The sequence below is a fragment of the Hirundo rustica genome, chromosome 3 (genome assembly GCF_015227805.2).
Source record: "Hirundo rustica isolate bHirRus1 chromosome 3, bHirRus1.pri.v3, whole genome shotgun sequence".
Taxonomy (NCBI): domain Eukaryota; kingdom Metazoa; phylum Chordata; class Aves; order Passeriformes; family Hirundinidae; genus Hirundo; species Hirundo rustica.
Window position 1 is genome coordinate 30,951,791 of NC_053452.1, and position 20,095 is coordinate 30,971,885.

Here is a 20,095-nt window from a genome sequence, read left to right on the forward strand (position 1 = left end):
AATCTCTTGTGTAGTTGCCCTTCCTCTAAGAAAGATGTCAGTTCTTAAATGTGTTTTCATTATTAAGAGGCAAAACTAATGAGTCAGAAAAGCTCTTTTTATTCCTATGTCAAATTATATTTCTCTTTTGCAAAAAATCTTTTGAACTCTTTCTGTACAGCCATGTCTTCCAACACAAGAATTTACTGAATTTGGATGGCTTTTCTTGGGTTTCTAAATGGAAAAAGAGAGAGAGAAAAAAAAGGTGCTTGGTGTATTTAAGGCATTTTGACAGTTCTTAGAAAATACATTTAAAAAAAAAAAAAAAAGAAAAAACTAAAGTATATTTGTCTAAACTCAACCTTCTACTGCAAAAAGCATAAACTAGCTATTAATTTGTAGGTGATGCTTGGTTTATCTCTTACTGTTTGTAGATGATTGTCCAGCTGAAAAAGGAGATCCAGGATTTGAAGGATGAGTTGGAGCTGGTGACTGGCAAGCAAAGAACGTCAGAGCTTTCCCAAAAAGAGCTACTTCAGTATTGTCTTGCATTGTTTTCATTTTCTTCTTTTATTATTATACTTTTCACCAGTTTCTTTATTGGCATAAATATTTAAATTCATCTCAGAGTTTTAAATTTCCTTGAGTGAATTTCCTTGCCAGTTTAGAATGGCAGATTTCCATGAAAAGCTCTGTGAGGCTGCTGGCTGTGTTTTTGCCGCCTCAGCATTAAGGAAGTGAAGTAAATGCAAAGGATGGGAATGCCTGTCAAATGCCAGGCAAAAAGAAGTGTTGTATAATAGGGCAGAATGAAAACCAGTCTTTCTCAAAACTGGATATGCAATCTGAGTAGAGTTCAAAAAATACTCTTGTGCTAAGACGTATACTGCTTCAGACATAAACAAAAAAACTCACATTTCTGATCCACAATTAATCAATGTCATAAAAGCTAATTTTTAATTTTTTTTTAAGTGAACATGCTATTGAAATATAATATTAATTCACGTAAATATTGTAACATTCTGCAGCTTTTGGTAACAGATCAATACAGCATATAGGAACTTTCTAAATCTGGTTTATTTACTCAAGTTTAAATGTTTACAATAACTGAATTCAATTTCCAGGCTTGAAATTTTGATTCTGTAGTATGGACCTATTTAATTACTGTACCTCAACTCTATAAAGAAATAAGTGGCTGCCTAATTTTGTTTAATTAGGGCATTAACAGTAACCAAACTCAAGCTCTGCAAATATTTAGTCTTTAATTTCTCAAGGAACTGGTCCAGAAGACAACTACAAATGGTAACAATTTTCCCTGACACACAGGAGAGTCAGGACACATGAGGACAAGCTGCTATCTTGAACCTTGAATTTCTCATATAGATTGTTTTATTATTAATCATTTACATCAGCAGTTATCAGTATATTCTCCTAACCAGAAATGTCCCTGCAGTTCCTACTGTGTTAATATATATTTATCATCTGCCTAAACACGAGAGTCAAATGCACAAATAACATTGCAGAGTAGCACTACATGTGACCAAGACTAGCCACAGAAAGAAAAGTACCTTCCTTGTTCATTATATGCAAAATTAAATACCCTTATTAGTTAGTTTCTTTTTCACTCTTCAGAAGATGACTGACTTTCAGTGATTTTATTCAGACATTCTTAAATAATCTATATTTTGGCTTAAATGAGTGCTTTCATAACATTATTGTAAAAATCTGTCACATGAATTTTCCATTGTGGTCTTGTTTCCCTCTTACTTTTTATAGAGAAACTGGGGTTTTGGAAATCATTTGGGTTTTCTAAGACCACAGTAACAAATCTTATTTCCTAAGATTTTTACCTTTTTGCCATGGAAGTGGTAGCCATATAAATAGGAATGGGTTATAAATAGTAATGGATAAATGGTTGATTAAATTTTTCATTATGATTATGCAAAGGAAAACTAGGAATATATCATCTGCATACAATTGCACTATAGCATCTAGGAGGCCTGGTTTCAGAAATATGACTAAAAAATGTGTTAGTTGTATTTTTTTTTCCTTTTCATCTATGTAGCACAATATCTAATGTGTTACACTATCAGAAAAGATTTCTTCTGAGATCATAACAAGGAATTTTGCATCCCATTACTCCAGAAAGAAGCAAGGTGGAGACTTTAATGAGCTTCTACCTGTATTAAATCACATAATGAGAAATAACTTTCAAGGACCTCAACTAGGTTAATGCAAAATTTTAGGTTTTCTAAATTTATCATTTGTTTATATTTACTCAGGCTCATGTAGAACATGTGCTCATTGTTTCAAAAATAAGTTTGTTCTTGGAACAAATGCTGTGGAAATAAAACATAGAACAGCACTTAAGTACTGTTGACTGGGATATAATAATTTTCCTGAGGATCAATACTAAACAAGAAGGGCCTCAAACAATTAACTTCATCAGTCCTCAATGCCATATAATGGCATTTTCCAGGGATCATTTTCTTAACATGATTTGAAGTGAAAAAAGAAAAAAAAAAAAAAAAAGGATATACAGAGTTTTTTCAAACAGAGAGGGAAAGAGAGTGCTAAAGAATAACTGTCACATACATGAGTCAGACTGGCTTGTTAGTATTTTGGGCTGCAGTTGAATGGAATGTTGAAAGCTAAGTCAGTCTCCTAGAACAATTCAAGGGAGGGAAAATATCAAATGTCAGGGTTTATGAGTTTTACATTTGTCTGTGCTCATGCAAACAGAACACTCACAGACAAACAAATGATGTGGCTCAAACACCCAAATGAAATTGTAATGAAATGATAGTATAAAAAGCTACTATTTCAAGGGAAGTATCTTTTTGTGGTTATGGGCATTTATACTTTGTGAGCTTGCTTTCATATGGCAATAACATTTGCGACCACACTGATTTACATGTCTGTGCTTGAGGTCTCTAAATGTTGTGAGCATTTATGACGATCAGCAGATAGCATCTAAGTGTTCTGTCTCCAGTTAGAGTCTATCAATACATAACACAGCAAATCTTCATGACAGTTCTGTTTATTGGGACTGGCCATCTGAGTTTGGAGCTACTCATTTTCTGGAGAGTTTGTACACATTAAAGAATAAATATACAAGTGAGTAGTCCAAATAGAAGTATGGACCTGGATGATGGCTGATAAAATCATGATTGACTGTTACTGGAAAATGTCTATGTTGGGATTTGCATCTGATTTTGCATCTAAAATGAAACCTAAATAATATTATTTATCAGGAGCCATACAGATCAGTTTGTTATGACAGGCAGAAGAAGAAAAGAGGCACGGTATAGGTGATAATACAGCATACTCTGTTGTGCTTTATTTCAAGTGGCCACCCAAGAATGATTCTTAAGGGACTAGTATTGTAGAGAATTCTTTGATTATTACTGGTTTTATTATTAATGCTTTTTTTGCATGTCAGAGAGGAAATTCTAATTAGGGTCATTATGGATTTCAAATCCTACTTAGACATTTTTGCTTAGTTAAGATATCTTCTGTTTAAACTTAAATAAACTGTATCTCATTGAGTGTGTGTATATATATATATACACACACACACACACACGCATATATATATATAAATAATTCAAGTTTATGTAGTTCTTTTCCAAATTCTTAAACTTTGAAGTCTAGCTGTAGTTAATTTTATTGCAAATAATTGACAAACAAGGCAAAATGATAGAAAGATAGATCTTACAAAAAATAGAGGTGTTTTAATTATTCTTTTTCTGACTCATCATACATACATTAATAGAGGTCACAGCAAAATTATTCTGCTGAAAGTATTCTGATCCTGTGGTTTGTTTTTTTTTATTTTATTCTTTGATGCTGAGCACAGATGGCCAACGGTACAAAACTTGTCAGTGAAAAACTCCAAAATGAAACCAAGTCCAGTGGTACATGTGTAGATACAGTATTTTTTTAATTTAACACAATGCCTATGGTATTGCATAGTTTTATGTTGCAGGAATTAAGTGTTAGTGATTGCCCAAGAAATAAGTGTTATTGATATGTGAAAATTATATTTTATATGTTTCTTGACTTACTAAGTCAAGAAATGCCAAACATCTTTTGCAATAAAGAGCTTCATTCCACTTGTTTGCATTCAGAGCATTCCAAATGAAATTGGTAGGCTACTCAATGCAGTTGCAATTGCTAAATATTTGCAGGTAGCATATGAATTAGCTGATTTTCATTCTTGATTGTTTTTTTCCTCAGTTAAATCAAAGAAGTCTTCAGGGATTCAAGTTGTTCTGGGTTTTTTTGGTTTTTTTTATTTAATAGAAGGAAAAAAAAATCTGTCAAATAGGCTTTCCTCATAATCATTGCAATGCCATTTTACCATTCACTAAGTTTAAAACAAAATGGAAAACAAATGCTCTTGACTTTTCTTGGGAATGGTAAATTATAATATTATGCTGCTTACCAGTTGTGTTACTAAAGCTACAGCTGTCTGGAATTCAGAATTCTGTGTTAAATGTTGAGCATTTGCATTATTGTGTCATAATTTTGATTTTATAATTGTGTTCTCATAAATATTAAACATAAATTAATTCATCTGCTCTCATTTTGTTTATCTAAAAAGCAAAGCTTTAAAAAATTCATCTAGACTACGTAAGTGGTTCAAAATGTAGTTCGTAAAATGTTTCCAAAATCTGAACTGCTTGCTTTGGATCTTACCTTCTACTTCCTCAGCAGTAAAGGGCTGATCTAAATATTACTTTGAGCTGAGGAATTAGTTTCATATTTAAGGGAATAAAAAATTAGAAAAGGAGTTCTTTGAACTATTTTTAAAAAGTAGAAAATAACATCATACATCCCAAATACAAGGAAATTGTACTCTTTCAGGCTTCTGCATTATGCTTTAGAATTGAATTAAACTACTTTCAAATGATTTTTTTTTTTTTTTTTTTTTTTTTGTATGCCAAAAAGTAAAAGGGAAAGTCCTTTTGGTTTGAATCATTTGGGATTTTTTTTTTTTTTTAATAATATAAATGAGCTCACTAGCAATTTACAGTATGTACCCAGAAAGTCAGGATTTCAAATCAAAGTCCTATGTTCCAGAGCACCCACGCTTCCAGAGTTTTTGCCAGTTGGAAATCTCTAAGAACAGGACCGGAAGTCCTGGCTTAGCACTTTAATTTATTAATAACTTTACCTTATTTCTTTCAGATACATATGTTATTACAGAGGCATCTATTTTTTACTTCAACAGTCATATATTGTTCATCTTACTCGAGTCCTGGAGATCTCATTACTTCTGTCTTTCTTTTTTTTCTGTTTCAACCTTGTGACATCTGTATGCTATTCGTAGTATTAACAATATCGCACTGTTGTACAATATAGAGCTTTAACAGTTACTCAGTTAAGCTGTTGAACAAATGGCCTCCTTTAAAAAGCAGAGCAGATATTATTTGCTGATGTCAGTGTTGAATTTCATTTGCAAGGTGGAAGAAATAAAGGCATATCACCTTGCTTTTTGTCAATGCATCTTTGCAGAGCGTAGATCTGTGTAGAAGTTAGCAGATTGACATGAGCAGTGTAGGCAATATTCAAGAGAAAACAAGCTACCTTAGCTATAAAGTAGTCTTAAAATGTCTCATGTTAACTGCTTGCTTAGAAGCCTGATTTAGAAAGCTATTAAATCAATGTATTTTTGTAGAGGACATTTTTTTGTCCTACATGTTATGAAATCTGTAGCAACAACACAGAAAATTCAGATTCCTAATGCATGTACCTAAACTAAATGCTTAAAGTGTAAATAATTTTCTGTCATCCGGCTTTTTGTTCCAAGGTCCCTGAAAGTAGGGGGGAAAAAAATCTTATTTAAAGTGATCACCTTTTACATTGAAACTAGTCAGAGATGTAAACTGCAACATTCTTTTCAAAGAACTTTAGCAAGTTTGAGCATGGGGTGGGAGGGAGATAGGTGATATATTATTGCCTGTTTTTTAGTGTTCAAAATTATACTGATCATCTAATGTTATATGGTTTTAACAATAATAGTGAAATAAACTCATATTAGTGAGGTGTATGGAGAAAACATGACATAGCTTCAGTTGATTATTTAGATGTTTGAAAAAGTATTTTAGCCAAATTTCAAATACATAATATCATAAATTATTATAGAAGCTTTTTGAATCTCTCTCTCTGAAATTCATTGAATATTTGGTCAGCTGAGTTCTTCTGAAAGTACCACTGAATACCTGTTTGCATCTTTTGGCACTTTAAATACTTTTTAAATGTCTTTCTCTTTTGAACATATGCATCTCATTAATAACCACTGATACTTTACAATTTTTTTTTAAACTACTTCTGTCCTTTATACTGGTGTTCATCCATATTAGTATTTTCGGCTTCTTTGAATTGCTGTTATGCTTGTCTTATGTAATTTCATTTTATTTCAAGTTCTTCCCCCTTTGTAGATATTTTGATTTTTTAATTTTGATAAACTAAAGGTTAGTTTTCTCTTGCTACTTTTAGATATGCTCCAGTGATTAGAACATAACTACTGTTATGGCCACAAGTATTAACTGGCAGTGAGTAACATTCCTTTATGTGTGTGCTTTGGGGTTTTTTTTTATAAAGTGCCATTGAAGAAAGAAATCTTCTACTCAGCAAGCTACTTGACATGTTTCTTTTCTTAAAAAAAAAATTACATGTGTAGAATTACAGGCGGTAGGCACATTTTCTGTCATAAGCCAGTCTTGGTCTTTTTATTGTCCAGTCCAAATCACCCCTTTTCTTACTGATACAAAGATTTAGAGCTGTGTGCATTTCATCATTGAAATTCATGATTTTCAACTGTGTAGAAACTCATCTTACATCTGTTTGCCACATGGTAGCCATCTAATTCAGAAGAATCTCCTGTAGTATGTAGTTGTTAGAGAATTGTATAGATATTTTTTATAACTGTAAAAATCTTCCAGATTGTAAAAACATAAGACACTCAAAGACTTACTGCTCTTAATACCCTGGTCTAAGATTGCACCAAATCAACGCAGCCTATACCAGGGCTATGATAATAAAACTATTCTATGAAATATCAACTGAAGGGATTGTACAAAGGCTTATGTAACCTTAATTATTATTTTTTCACCCAGGAGTTAGCACACTTTTGTTAAAGGAGAGGTTAAGCTGTTATTTCTGGATACAGAATACAACATTATCCTCTATATATGTCAGTTATGTTGTCATGTGCATTACCCGTCAGTAATGTATAACAGCTCTTCTCAGGACAAACTGGATGTATTCTGTGTGCTTTTACCTTCTGTCATTTCATTCACACCAATGCCTAGAAATACTTTTGCTTTTTGCCCTTATCTTCCATTCCACTATTCATAAAATCCACTACTTTGAATCTCCATGGTCTTCCCATACTGATGCACACTTGAAGGTAATTTAGCCTCAAGTTAGCTGCTCTTAAATGTAATAATCACTCTGCTTCCACTATCATGCATTTTTAGATCAATGAAATTCATAAAATTTGTAGAGATGTAGAGTTCCTACTTAAGCAATAAAGACATTATTATTAAACTTAATGATAATTTTCAGAATTAATATATTTTAGAATGGATTGTTTCCAATTAGGTTACCAATAGGAAAACTATTCCAAAGTCAAGGTAAACAAACTTGTTTAATTAAAACGACCACTCTGATTACCACAAGTGCTTCATCAGCTGTCTTGTTAGCAGCCTATTTTTCATAAACTTGGATTTTTGCTTGTGACAGAGTTCACAACTGACATACAAAATTAATTGTTATTTAAGTGAACTTAATTTTGATACATAACATGCAATGTCAGTGATCAGGGGTTAAAAGGCAAATTCTCTCAGAAATGATTCATGGCACACAAAGCAAGGTCAAATCAAGTCCTTCCAAATCTGTGTTTTGAGACTGTGCATCTTGCAAGCTATTGAGCGCTCCAGACTTTAAAAACATACTCAGTTGGCTGGGAGTGCTTTTCTGATGCATTTCAGCTGTGTAATTTGAATCTTCGTTTATCCAAACAAATGAATTATTCAGAAGCAGATTTTTAAAAAAATATATAGGTACGTGTTATTTAATGAATGGGTTAAAGTAGTACAGTGCTCAGTTAATCATTCTGCAGATTTGCTATCAGAAAAATTGCATAGAATTGGAAGTAATGTGGGTAGAAAGGTTTTGTGATTTATGTGTGGTCTCAACAGTAAGCAGTCTTCATTAAAGAAGAATTTCTGCAGGGTAGAAAGTAACAGAAGGGAAATAAAGTTGATAATGTAAAAGGTGTCTCTAAGCTGCAGTTCAGTGTGTGTTCACATTATTTTCAAAGGAAAAAAATATAAAGAGGGAACGGCGAGACCAAGAACTTAGACCTGATTTACAGTCACTAACGAAAGAGCACTGTTAGTTCAATATATTTCCATCCCAACTGTTTATGACAGTTCTACTGTGAATTTTCTTCCAAGCATCAGCATAAGGACTTGGGCTTTCCACAACTTGTGGTTTCATATTCTGGTAACATGATTCAAATCCACCTGGATCAGCACTGTAATACCTTTCTTTTCCTACTATGTTAATATGGCTACTATCAAAATGAATTTAAAATTAATCTCATAAGTCACTTAATACTGTCATCTTGCTATTGGCTTAAAAACTTCTGTGCGTTTGTGTAATCTTTTGTTAATTTTGGGGGTTTTGTTGTTTGGGTTTGTTTTTTTTTTTTTTTTTTCTGATGAGCACTAGGAAAGAAAGCCCTGTTCTTGGTTTACTGCTGTTTTTCATGGAAAATGGGTATTTGTTTCATACTTCCTATTCTTCATCATTTGGAGAATTTCTGTTAGGGAAACTGTTTTTTCTGATATAGCAGGATTCTGGCAATAGGCTTCAGCACACCCTTGCTCTTACTTATTTAAGTTAGGCCTGCTGTTCTCAGGGCAGAACCTTGCAGTAAAAAAAATCAGAAATCTATTAAAAATTACCTTTGAAGGCTTCACTTACTTTAATAACATTAAATAATATTTAATGCTCTATAATTTACCTTACAGCATACAAGAGAAAAAAGAAAAAGGGGAATAACTTTGGATGTCCATGAGTTATAAAAGACGTCCTCATATGATGATGATATTCCTGTCATGTGAAATTAGCTGTGATTATGCATGTTCCAGTTTGATTAGCACAAATTCTGCATGGAAACATTATTGAGAGGCTTACTAAGTTAAAACGAATGAAGAATACAGCACTTGGCTTTCTAATGTTATCAACGGCAACAAATTAAAGACGATTAGTTTAATATTTGTTTATACACAAAAAGAGATTTTTTTTTTTTAGTATTTCTAAAATACAGTTTTAGATTTGGGGATTTTTTTAATAGTAGTTTAATACTTTCAGTGCAAGTATCTTGTGGCTAGGTACTTGTATTTCAGATTAATGGAGTCTTTTCTGATGTAACTCACCAGAATAACAAAATTCCCTCAAATTTATATAAATTAAATTGACCATCTTATGTTAGAAGAGTACCAAATTCTGAAATACATATTCATACTGCATATTTCCACTGAAGCAGTTAAATGTGACAAGTAAGCAATTCAGTAATTTTCAATTCAGTGCTTGTACCTATCTCCATAATCAGGTTTCCATTGAATTTCAGTTAAAGAGCTTCCATCATAGGTTCTTCCTATCAAGATGACATTAAAAGCAGAGTAGTGTGAATTCTTATAGCTGTATTTTTTTACAAGTCTCTCCAGTGTGAAATAAAATTCTTAGTGTTGTTCTTCAGATGATAGTACGGAGAGCATCTTTTTATCCAGTTTTCTGCTCCAATGAGTGACAGGTATTTGTTACAAAGTTTTTCGAGTAATTTCATTACTAGGTCATTGGCTTGATTATCTTGAATTTTAATTTTTTGGAGGGGATTATTCTTTTTGCTACCAATTGATACCTTGCAAAACTCATTTTGTAAGATATAATAGACAAATAGAATGTCAAAACAGGAATTTATTTCTTCTGCAGTCCATCTCTCATATAACAGGGAGGTCCAGGACTGCTGTGGTGCTAGTCCTCATAAGTACAGTCAAGAAAGGTAAAACATAAGAGCATACTGTAAGTGGCAGTATTCACATATATTCAATATCATGGAAAGTGGTTTTGATATGTTTGTTAGTTGATTTTTTTTTTTCTTGATTCTAGCTAGTTTTCATTATATGCTTGAACCAAAGCATTTGGACTGGTTTTTTTCCTTCCCTCTAGTTTATGAGTTACCTTGGCACTCTCAATCACGTTGTAGAACCTATGTATATGATTTTTCTATATTATTTTCCCATTGACTCTTGGCAATTTTTGTAATGGGGAAATTAGGGCTCAGCCTGGGTTGGATTTGGGAGAAGAAAAGCTCAGGCACATACTTGAAAATTTTTCAAACATGGTACATATTCTGTGCCCAGCATGCTCTTTCCTTTAGCAAGTTCATTATCTAAATGCCCTTCTTTGGGCAGCATTATTTCCTGATATCTGTTTTGAGAGGACATGAAAATGTTTACCATTATCCTTGGCATAATAGCATAAGTAAATTAAAGGATTAATTGCTCAGGTCTTTTTGAAAGAAACTAGTTCACAGCTCTTACAGAAAATAGGACATACTGACTGACTAGGTGTAAGGTCCCAGGGCTGAGCCACAATAGATGACTAAAAATGCTTTATTTCCTATGCCTTTTTGTTATTCTACTATGACTGAGATGAGAAATTGTCCTTTAGAAAAAGAATATTTTCATTTTACCTCATGATTTCATATTACCTTTGTTCTGCCACATACCTATCCCTCTGAGAAAGCCAGTGAAGCAAGATTTGCTAGAAAGCTCTCTGGATTTCTTGTTCTCTATTAATTCCTTGCTACTTTTGAACAGCTAGACTCTACTTTGTTCAGTGATGGGGTTTTTAATCTGTTTTTCTGGTTCAATTCTTGCTGACATTTTTTTTTGCAAAAGTCTTTGGTTTGAGAAAAACAATTTAATGTGCATTCTCCTTGTAGAAAACTAAGGATCAAACATAGGTTACTATCTCAGAAGATGCTGTTATTGATAAGGAGAATGGTAATATCCATCGCTTGAAAGTAACACAAAGAAAAACCAAAGCTATTTTTCATCTCCTTTATTTCCAAAAAGGTTTTTCTCACTGTCTCTCTGTTGGAGGATGACTACAGCCTGTGCATGGATTTGACCAGAAAAAAATGTGTTGGACTTTTAAGTGTTGGTGCCCTATATGAATTTCATAAATCTTTTACAGCCCTTTTAATATAATTCTGTGCTCTAGTTTTCTTATATACCATATATTTAATTTTATGGAGTATTTAGAAATAAATAGTTAACTGATTTAGTCAGGAATATGAGAAGTAAAAAGTTATTAATCTTGTAAATGCTGTTGTCATTTGTTTTTGTGCCACCTAGAAAACACATGTACATTGTCTAATATATGTTAGGAAAAAGTAAATATACAGTCAGTATTCCTTTTTTATGCTTATTCTCATCGGTACCTTTTTTCCCTTGCCCTGCGATTCTTTATTGTCTCCTTGATTAATTTTGTGAATGTTCCTGGAAATGAAGTAGCATTTTCTTTTTTTAATTTGTAAAACTGAATATCTGAACTGTATAAATTCATATGTTATTTTGACAGTCTTTGAGTTGATAAATCACTTAAATGAAGGACGATTCCGTTTACTAAGATCTACTCACTGAGAAGAGAAAATTCAAGTAGCTTTAAATCATATTATTTATTTTGTACCTTTGTTTAGTGCTTCAGTTTTCTGGAAGAAACTCCCAGAATATCCAGAATGTTGCCAGACTATTTATTTTAGAAAGAGTTCTGGTGTTTTTTACACCAGAAAAAAACCTTAAACCTAAAAGATTGAGGAAGGCAGTGATTTCTTTTGAGTACTCATGGAGATTTGCATGGCTGGTTGTCTTTTATTTTATTTATTTATTTATTTTATCCGTAGCATTTGGACTTGGTCAGTTCCTTTTCTTGTTCTCATTCTTAATGATGAAATATTGAAAATTTTTCTAAAAATTCATTGACAATCTAAGATTTCCTGCAACTGAGAAAGTGGCTGAACTGGTTTATAACTTCAGATTTACACTGTGCTGTTTCAGACTTGACTCAATGTTTTGGCCCTCAGATCTCTTTTGGCTTCTGTGTACTATTTCAAAATCAAAAAATGAATTGAACAGTTGTGTTTTTTCAAGAATTCAAAAAAGATAATATAAGAGAGAGGAAACAGCAGTTTATAACTACAGCTTGTCTAATTCGTTACACTTAATAAATGAACCATGACTCTTGACTGGAATAATAATTTCAAAAAATAGAGCATAATTTTTAAGGAATTACATATTCTTTATCTTTCTTTTGAATTATTTTTACATTATGGCAATTGTAATTATGCAAGTTAGTGCAATTTTTTTGATTGATTTCCATAGCCTAAATCTTTTGTAATCTAGTATGGGTAAATCAATGGCAACCAGATAATCTTTAAAAGGTTAAAACATCTCCTTCATAATTTCAAATTCAAGATAAAGGCCCTTTTTATAGATGATTTCATATAGTCAGTCTAGACAATCTAATTATCAAAAAACATTTCTTACTTGTTTCCTCTTACTTACTGAAACCAATAGGGTGCCTCAAATGGTGATAAATACTGACTTTGTGTCTGTGTAATCACAATCATATTCTCATTATTAGTATAAATGCCTCTCTTTTCCCACTGCTTACACAAATGCCTGTCTCCATGGATGAAGGATTAATTCTCCTGCTTTGTGCATAGTATGTCTGCAGAGGGTGTGAATAACTGTGTACTATTGCCTTCTGTTCTGTTGTACTCTTAATGCTGTAAAAAATCACGTAGCAGTAAGTAAAAGTTTTATTTTACTGAGTAAATTTTGTTTTCTTTTCAGTTGATAAGCAAGTCAATGCCAATAATACATCTGTAGCTAATATTTCTGTTTAAATATCTTCTCCTTCGAGCTCTCCACATGTACAACTCACATTGACTTCAGGGAGTAGCCTATAAATTCAGAAGTTTTGAATTCCGGACATTCAATGAGTGTGATAGAAAACATAGGTGTCTGTTGTTATTTATCTGAAATGATGAAAATGGGAAAGCAAAGTTTGTCTGAAAGTAACCCCTCTTGTTTCCTTTCTCTTCTGTTTTGCGTATTGCCAGTTTGCCATCTCTAGAGGAGATAAATACCAAAGCTTTCTGTTATGTTTTCCAATTTTCACTCCAGCCTTGCAGCTACTGATTTGCAGATATTTGTCTCCTGAAAATAATGTTGGGGTTTTTTTCTGATTGTCATGCATCTCACTGTTTCACTCTCCAGCAAGGATTTCCTATTACTGTAATGTGAAGAATTTCAGTGAGAGAAGTCTTCAGAAGCAGGGAAATGCCACAAAACACACTGTAGGGTCAGCTTTGAATGCTGAGATATTATAATGCCTAAAATTTTTCTATGTGCTTACAACAAAATGATTCCGATTATAAAATGGCAACAAGATTCCCAGTCCTGTTCCTGAAGAGGATAAATGACTACAAAGTGACATTCAAAAGAATTGCATATTAAGTGGGGAGCTGAACTAAACTAATCTGAAAGAAACACAGAGATGAACTTTTGCCTTTCTTGGTCATTTGGGCACTTGATGCAGCTGCCTTAGATTCCCTTGCTCAGGTTCAGAACTTAAGTTCGTCTTCTGAAGATGTTAACTTAAATAAACATCTAAAATTATGAAAACTATGCTTTACAGGGCATATGCCTGTCACTGTTGCCCTACCATTTGCCTATTAAATAATTTAAATAACATTTGTCAGTAACCAGGAAGCCATAAATCTGAACCCAGTTCTGGAGTTTGAATTTGCGCTTGATGTTTTCCAGAAATGTACCTTAGTAAGCGGGTTAAAAGTCTAGTTTGGGATTAGAAATCTTCTTCCCTTTGTCTTGAGAATGAACTGCAATGCATCCTGAAATGCAAGACCTGGAAAATGGTGTCAGCATGTAAGAGGAAGTTTGACTCTATCTGTATAGATGTGGCATCCAGCCTAGAACATGGTATATTATGCCTGTATAGATTTCCAGTCTGAAAATTTTAATTTGGTTTTGAAAAATAAATAGGGTGCTTCTCTGTGCCTGATTTTCTTATGAAGACTAAATTAATGAATTAATTGTTTTTCCCTAAGGAAGGTTTGGTCGGTTGTTTGTAAAGAACACATTGCAAGAGAATAAAATGCTGTTTACATTTCATTCCTCAGAGGAAGAGCAGTAGATCTCCAAGACATGTATAAATATCTGCATTAAAAGATAGTTTGCCTTACTTGGTGATGGGAGCAGGTAGTTTATGCATGAAAACTATGTTATCTGCTGACTATAGTTATAGAAAAAGAAGTAGACTTCTTTTGCACAAATAATCCTATATAGTAACATCCCATGCCCAAAACTTCTTAAAATCTAGTCTTCTGAGAGAGCACAATTTCAATTATGAGATAGCACAAAAGCAAATGATTATGAAATAAATGAGAAAAATTAAAGATTATTACTTAGATGCTTTTAGTTCTAGAACTATTTATTCCTTAACACCTGCCGGTATGTCTAGACACACAGCTGTAGAATCTTCATTATCAAGTCCAGGTTTAATTAATCAGAACAAAAGTACATTTCAAATGCATGGACCCTGAAGAAAAATAGTCTATTAATATCAGACAGCTTGGTACATTTTATATTGTATTTGACGTGCCAGTTTGCAGAGTTGTCTTCTTTGTGATTTTTTTTTTCTTCTCTTAAAATTATTATTCCCAGGTTGGATGAGTTGATTGAAACATTTCTCAAAGATAATGATCCTGATAGCTCTCTGGATGTTGGTGCTGACATGCGCAAGATCAAGTATTGCTTCATTCATATGAAGGTATCTTTTATTAAACAGAGATGAAAGTGCAGCTGGCACTCTGAAAATAACTTGGAGATATCTATGGTTGAAAAGTGTTAAAAGAAATGCAATGCAGTGGAGAGGTACCGGAAAAGGGTAAAACAATTGAACTTTAAAGTGCATGGAAGACTCATAGAAGATTTAAATTTAGCTAGGAAAATTCAGCAGCATTTTTTAGAATCATCAGCAAGGATCCACAGCATGCAGTAAATTGTAAGAGCACTGGAAGTTACTGGAAGCAAGACAAGTTGTTTTTATATGGATAGATGTTCCCATCTGTATTTCCAGCATTACTGAGGTTTTATTTTGGACAAACTATGTTGAAAGAGGTAAAAAATGTAGATTAAAAACACTATATCCCTTTATCTGTTAAACTAATTCTTCTGAAAATGTTGCAAGATTTTCTGAATCATTGAGGAAAACAAGATACACTTGATAATTGTGAAATTATAGAAGATAATACTTTTCTGTATTTTGGGATATAGTTTTTCCAATATAATAGTGTATACATTCCTGATCTTAATTTATTGTCATTAAATAATAAGTTTTTAATTATATTTTTAATACTGAAATTCTGTGACATGAGAGAACACTGGAGTTTATATGTAGAAAGAGTAAAAAAAAATGCATGCACACTTGTTAATGAAGATTAAAAAATACACTGGACATAAACTGGATACAATGGACATAAACTGAGTGAACTGTGGCATGATTTTTTTCTGTCAAGAGTATAGAAATGTTTTACCTTTTTTACTGTACCTAGACTCTCTCATAATATAATACAGAACTGGAGGGAAAGTTAAAGGCGTGTGCTTATTTTTGTTTCTCCTAATAGCAAATTATAAACCATCCAATGACTTCAGGTAAAAAACTGCTCCCACAAGACTTCTCTGAAGAAAAAAACAGTACTGAAGAACTGGAAAAACTGAAAGGACTTCTGCAACAAAGAGACAATGAAATCAGTATCCTTTGTGGGGGAAAAGTATTATTTGGGTTTGAGATCTGACTTACAACTGTTTTTCTTTGTGTGAGAGAGGCTGTACTGTGTTAAAGGAAATACTCAATTCCCAGCTTTTATGTGACAGGACTTCTGCTTTGCACCTGCTTCTCTTTCTGGTTTTATCAAAATTAAAATCCTGGATCCAAACTTCTGAATGGTCCAGCCAATAACCAAATATTGTGGATCAGGCTACACCTAAAACATTCTCCTCAGCAAATTAAACTACTTTTTAGAGGGGAAAACTCTGATGTTATATAAAGATCAATCTATTACCTTACAAAGACTAGAATTTCCTGTATGTGTTATTTTTAGCCAAATGAAGTAAGTGTTGCTTTGGGGACTACTGGGCAATTTGCCCTTAGAGGAAAAATAAAACTTGGATTTTTATATTTAAATTAAAATTTTTGCGCATGAAAGTGCTAAACTGCTCAGAGGTGTTTTGTCCACTTCCCTGTCTCACAGGAAACACGAGTAGCTGCACTGCAGTGCGATGGGTGGGAGGTTTTTTTAGCTGGTTGACAGACCTATGGCAAGCCACAGCCACTGTGACCCCAGCTTTGTGGATACTCAGCGGGGAAAGTTTGTAATATAGCAGGGATATTAAAATAATGGGGTTGTTGAATATAAAGGTAACAGGGTTTTTTTCACAGTTATTAGCAAAGAGCAAACTTAGTTGCATTCTTTGTGCTCAACAATTCCAGCTCAATTTTATATGTCAAATGAGAATGGCATTCTTTCACTGGTGTGTAGCGTGTTACCTGTCAGAACAGAGGCGGCCAGAAAGCTTCCATATTTCTGCTCTGTCAGATTATAGGATTTTGTTTTTCCAAGGTGCAGTTTTAAATAACTGTAGCTAAAACACTAACTTATTCCTTTAAAAAATATTCTTCAGTTTTTAAAATGTAAATTTCAATATCTGAATTCCCAGAAACATTTCCACTTGTAATAAGTTATTTCATTAGTATGGGAAAAAAAGCAAAAGATATCTATCAAATGCCCTTGTGCTCAACAGATTTTTTACAGCTTTTCTCACAGAAGTAAAAGAAAAAACTTGTGTAAATCCATGTAAAAGTTAAATAGAAAGAATATGGGAAGACTTTGAAGACAAGACTGATTTAGGGAGTCTGCAGTGGCTAAATGACAGTATATCATCACTAGAACATTAATAACATGTCTAATGTGATGAAGTAGTGGGTAGTATGGAAGCTGTTGAATAAACTATGAGTTCCTTCTTGCCTACAGTAGCTAGAAGCTATCATAAAAACTGAATTGGAAAGCATTTTATTATTATTTCCTACTCCAGTTAATAATATTCCCCAAAGACTACTTAAATTTTCTGCCATTCATTAAGAAGATTAATTAGGATTAAAAAGAATAGTACATGAAAAAAGCATATCACTGGGACTTCAGTGTTTCTAATTAGATACATGCAGGATTTCCATTATATGTCCTCTATAGGCTGTTAAGAAAAATATATTTAAATCTAATATACTTTCAGTAAATTCACAGTGTTATTGCAAGAAAATTCTTGAAGACTTTTTCTGAATTTTAGTAAGCATTTTGTGAAAAGCTTACAGATGGGATACACTTGTAAGGCCACCTGTAAATTAAGAGGTTTTCTCATTTGTTTTGTTTGTCCTTTTTTTTACAGAATTTAAAAAATAAAAAAGTACTACCACAATGGTGAAAAATCCTGTTTTTCTGTAAATGTTTTAATCAGGAGTTTATTGAATGGGATCAGCAATTGTGGTCAGTGTGTGATTTTGCTACTCTTTTAGTAAGAATCTGCTGTTTGGAAAACTGAGGTAGATGAAAACAATTGCAAAGAACGCATCCAACTTTAACTTCACATTCACACGTATGTTTCCATAATGTAAATTGTTTAACTTTGGGAAAAAAAAAAAAAAAAAAAAACACCTTAATATATCTTGCAGATATTCTGGTAACTATGCTAAAAGAAGAAAAAAAGAAAGCACGAGATGCTCTTGCACAGCTTAATGCCACCTCTGCTGGTTCAACAGTCTTGGAGCAGTCTCCTTCTATGAGCTTGGAAGAAAGTCAGAGTCCATCTAGATGTTTTAATCCGAAAGAGGCAAAAGATTTCAGCTCTTCCATTCCCAAACTGCCTTTTCTTTCCAGAGCAACAGGTCAGTGTAATTAATTAAGTGAACAGTTATTGGATAATTCCAATATGATTTACATATGATATTACAGTATATCCTTCAAATGTGAACCAAAACAAGGAAGCTTGATTCTCAGTATCAGTCATGTTGAGTTAATTCTATATCTACAGATGCAGGGTTTTAAATTTAAAGTCCTCTAAGGTGCTGATAGCTTTTAAAAATGTATGTAAATACTCTTTTGAACAGCCCCATGGAACCATAGTATAAATTCAGTTGCAGGCCCTTGAATCTTTCAGTAAATTCATGGAAAAAAATGGGGGTTTGAGCATAATTCATTAAAATTATTATATTCATTAATTCATTAATAATATTTTTCCCAGGAAGATCCATTTCAATTTATGTGTATAAGTGATACAAAAGGATTTAAGTTCATGTTTAAATCACTGTAGAAGCAAATCAAACAATTGAAATAATATTGAGCAGTAGCCTGGATGGTATAAGTAGGGCAGATTTTATAGTGGTTATTTGAAAAGGGTTACGTGTTGAGCATTGCAGTCTTCTTTCCTTACATCACTTGAGCTGGTTATTTATGAAAATACGTAACAATATTCTTGCAAGCTGTTCATTTCAAAATCCACTATGAAAAAATTTCCAATAACTGTAGATAGATTTTTCTTGCATGGTTTCATGTTTTCTTCATTTTCTAGTTGCTCAAATAAAAAGATATTTTGGTGGCCACAGGTTCTAGAAGTGCTTATGTTTTTGTTAGTAAAGAACATGCTTTGTCCTAGATTTTCATGTATGACTATTACATATTCACGAATTATATTTCCATATGCTTTTTTCGCATTTTGGGGGGCAGCTATCTGAAATAAGAGTTTTCAGTGTGAAATTCAGACATGGCAGATGGCAAATAGAAACTTAGATTTTGCTAGAGTACTGGTGGGAATGGAGTTCTTAAACAATTTAAGTTTGCCAATTATCCTCTAAAATTGTAATTGAACTAGTCAGTTCTCATACTTGTTATTTTGTTTCAGTTGCTCAGCTGCTGAGGACTCCCCTTTGTCTTCTACTTTTCCTATTTACCATGCTTCTTCTCATTTTATAGGAAGAATTTATGGGATTTGGTGTCACAATAATATAAACTAAATATTATCATGTTCTTATAACACAAAGTTTTTCATTACCTCAGAAATATGCTAGCAAATAATAGCTATATTTTATCAACAAATAGATAGAATAATTTCATCTTTTATACAGTGCCACTTATTCTTCAGTGTTTTAAAAAAACCCTCATAAGCAGCAGCAAATACTTAGTATTGATCAATGCATTGCCTTTTTGCAAACATTTGTGCAGTATGTTAATAGGAATTTTCTTTGAATCTGAAGTAGGAAGCAGCCTGTCAGCTCAAATTGACTGGATTGTAGAACCATATTGCCTGCACTCTGCACTGGCCAGGCCAGGTTGGATGGGGCCCTGAGCAGCCTGGTCTAGTGGAAGATGCCTTTGCTCTTGGCTGGGGGTTTGGAACTCAGTCATCTTCAAGGTCCCTTCCAACCCAAACTATTTTGTGGTCCTTTGCCAAGTTTGGATGAGGCATCATTCTCACTCGAGCACAGAGCCTCATTTTTAAACTATTGAAAGCCTGAAAATTATGTTCATCATTATAAAATTATCCATCCATTTCAAAATCCATCTGAACTGTATATATATATGTGTGCCATTTAGTCTATAAACTTTAAGAATTCACTAAAGATTGTGAAAGGGCTTAGGGCCTGAGCCAGGGTCAAACTCCCAGGTAGAAGCTTTAGTGTACTATTAAAGCTATTCTTCATCATTTAAACCCTTTGCATACTTTACATCATTTATGAAGATTTTACTTTACAGCATGAAGGCTATATGGCATGTTAATTATTTGAACAATCTAGCTTTCTTTGTTTACTTCTGTACTCTCAAACCTGACATCAACCTGATTTAATGCAATATAGCATGTAATTTCTGGTGTCTCTAATGTGTTTTTCATTTTCTTAT

At 33.0% G+C, this 20,095-nt stretch overlaps 1 protein-coding gene across 7 annotated transcripts in view; it reads left to right on the forward strand.

Moving 5' to 3' along the window:
* KIF6 (kinesin family member 6) overlaps positions 1-20,095 on the forward strand; it is a 153,901-nt gene that overhangs the window by 46,081 nt on the left and 87,725 nt on the right. For all 7 annotated transcript variants that reach the window (XM_040060541.2, XM_040060534.1, XM_040060536.2 and 4 more), the window contains exons 10-13: positions 414-517; positions 14,814-14,919; positions 15,776-15,902; positions 17,875-18,087. In XM_040060541.2, coding sequence (XP_039916475.1) covers positions 414-517; positions 14,814-14,919; positions 15,776-15,902; positions 17,875-18,087 — 550 coding nt within the window. The remainder of the gene's footprint in view (positions 1-413; positions 518-14,813; positions 14,920-15,775; positions 15,903-17,874; positions 18,088-20,095) is intronic.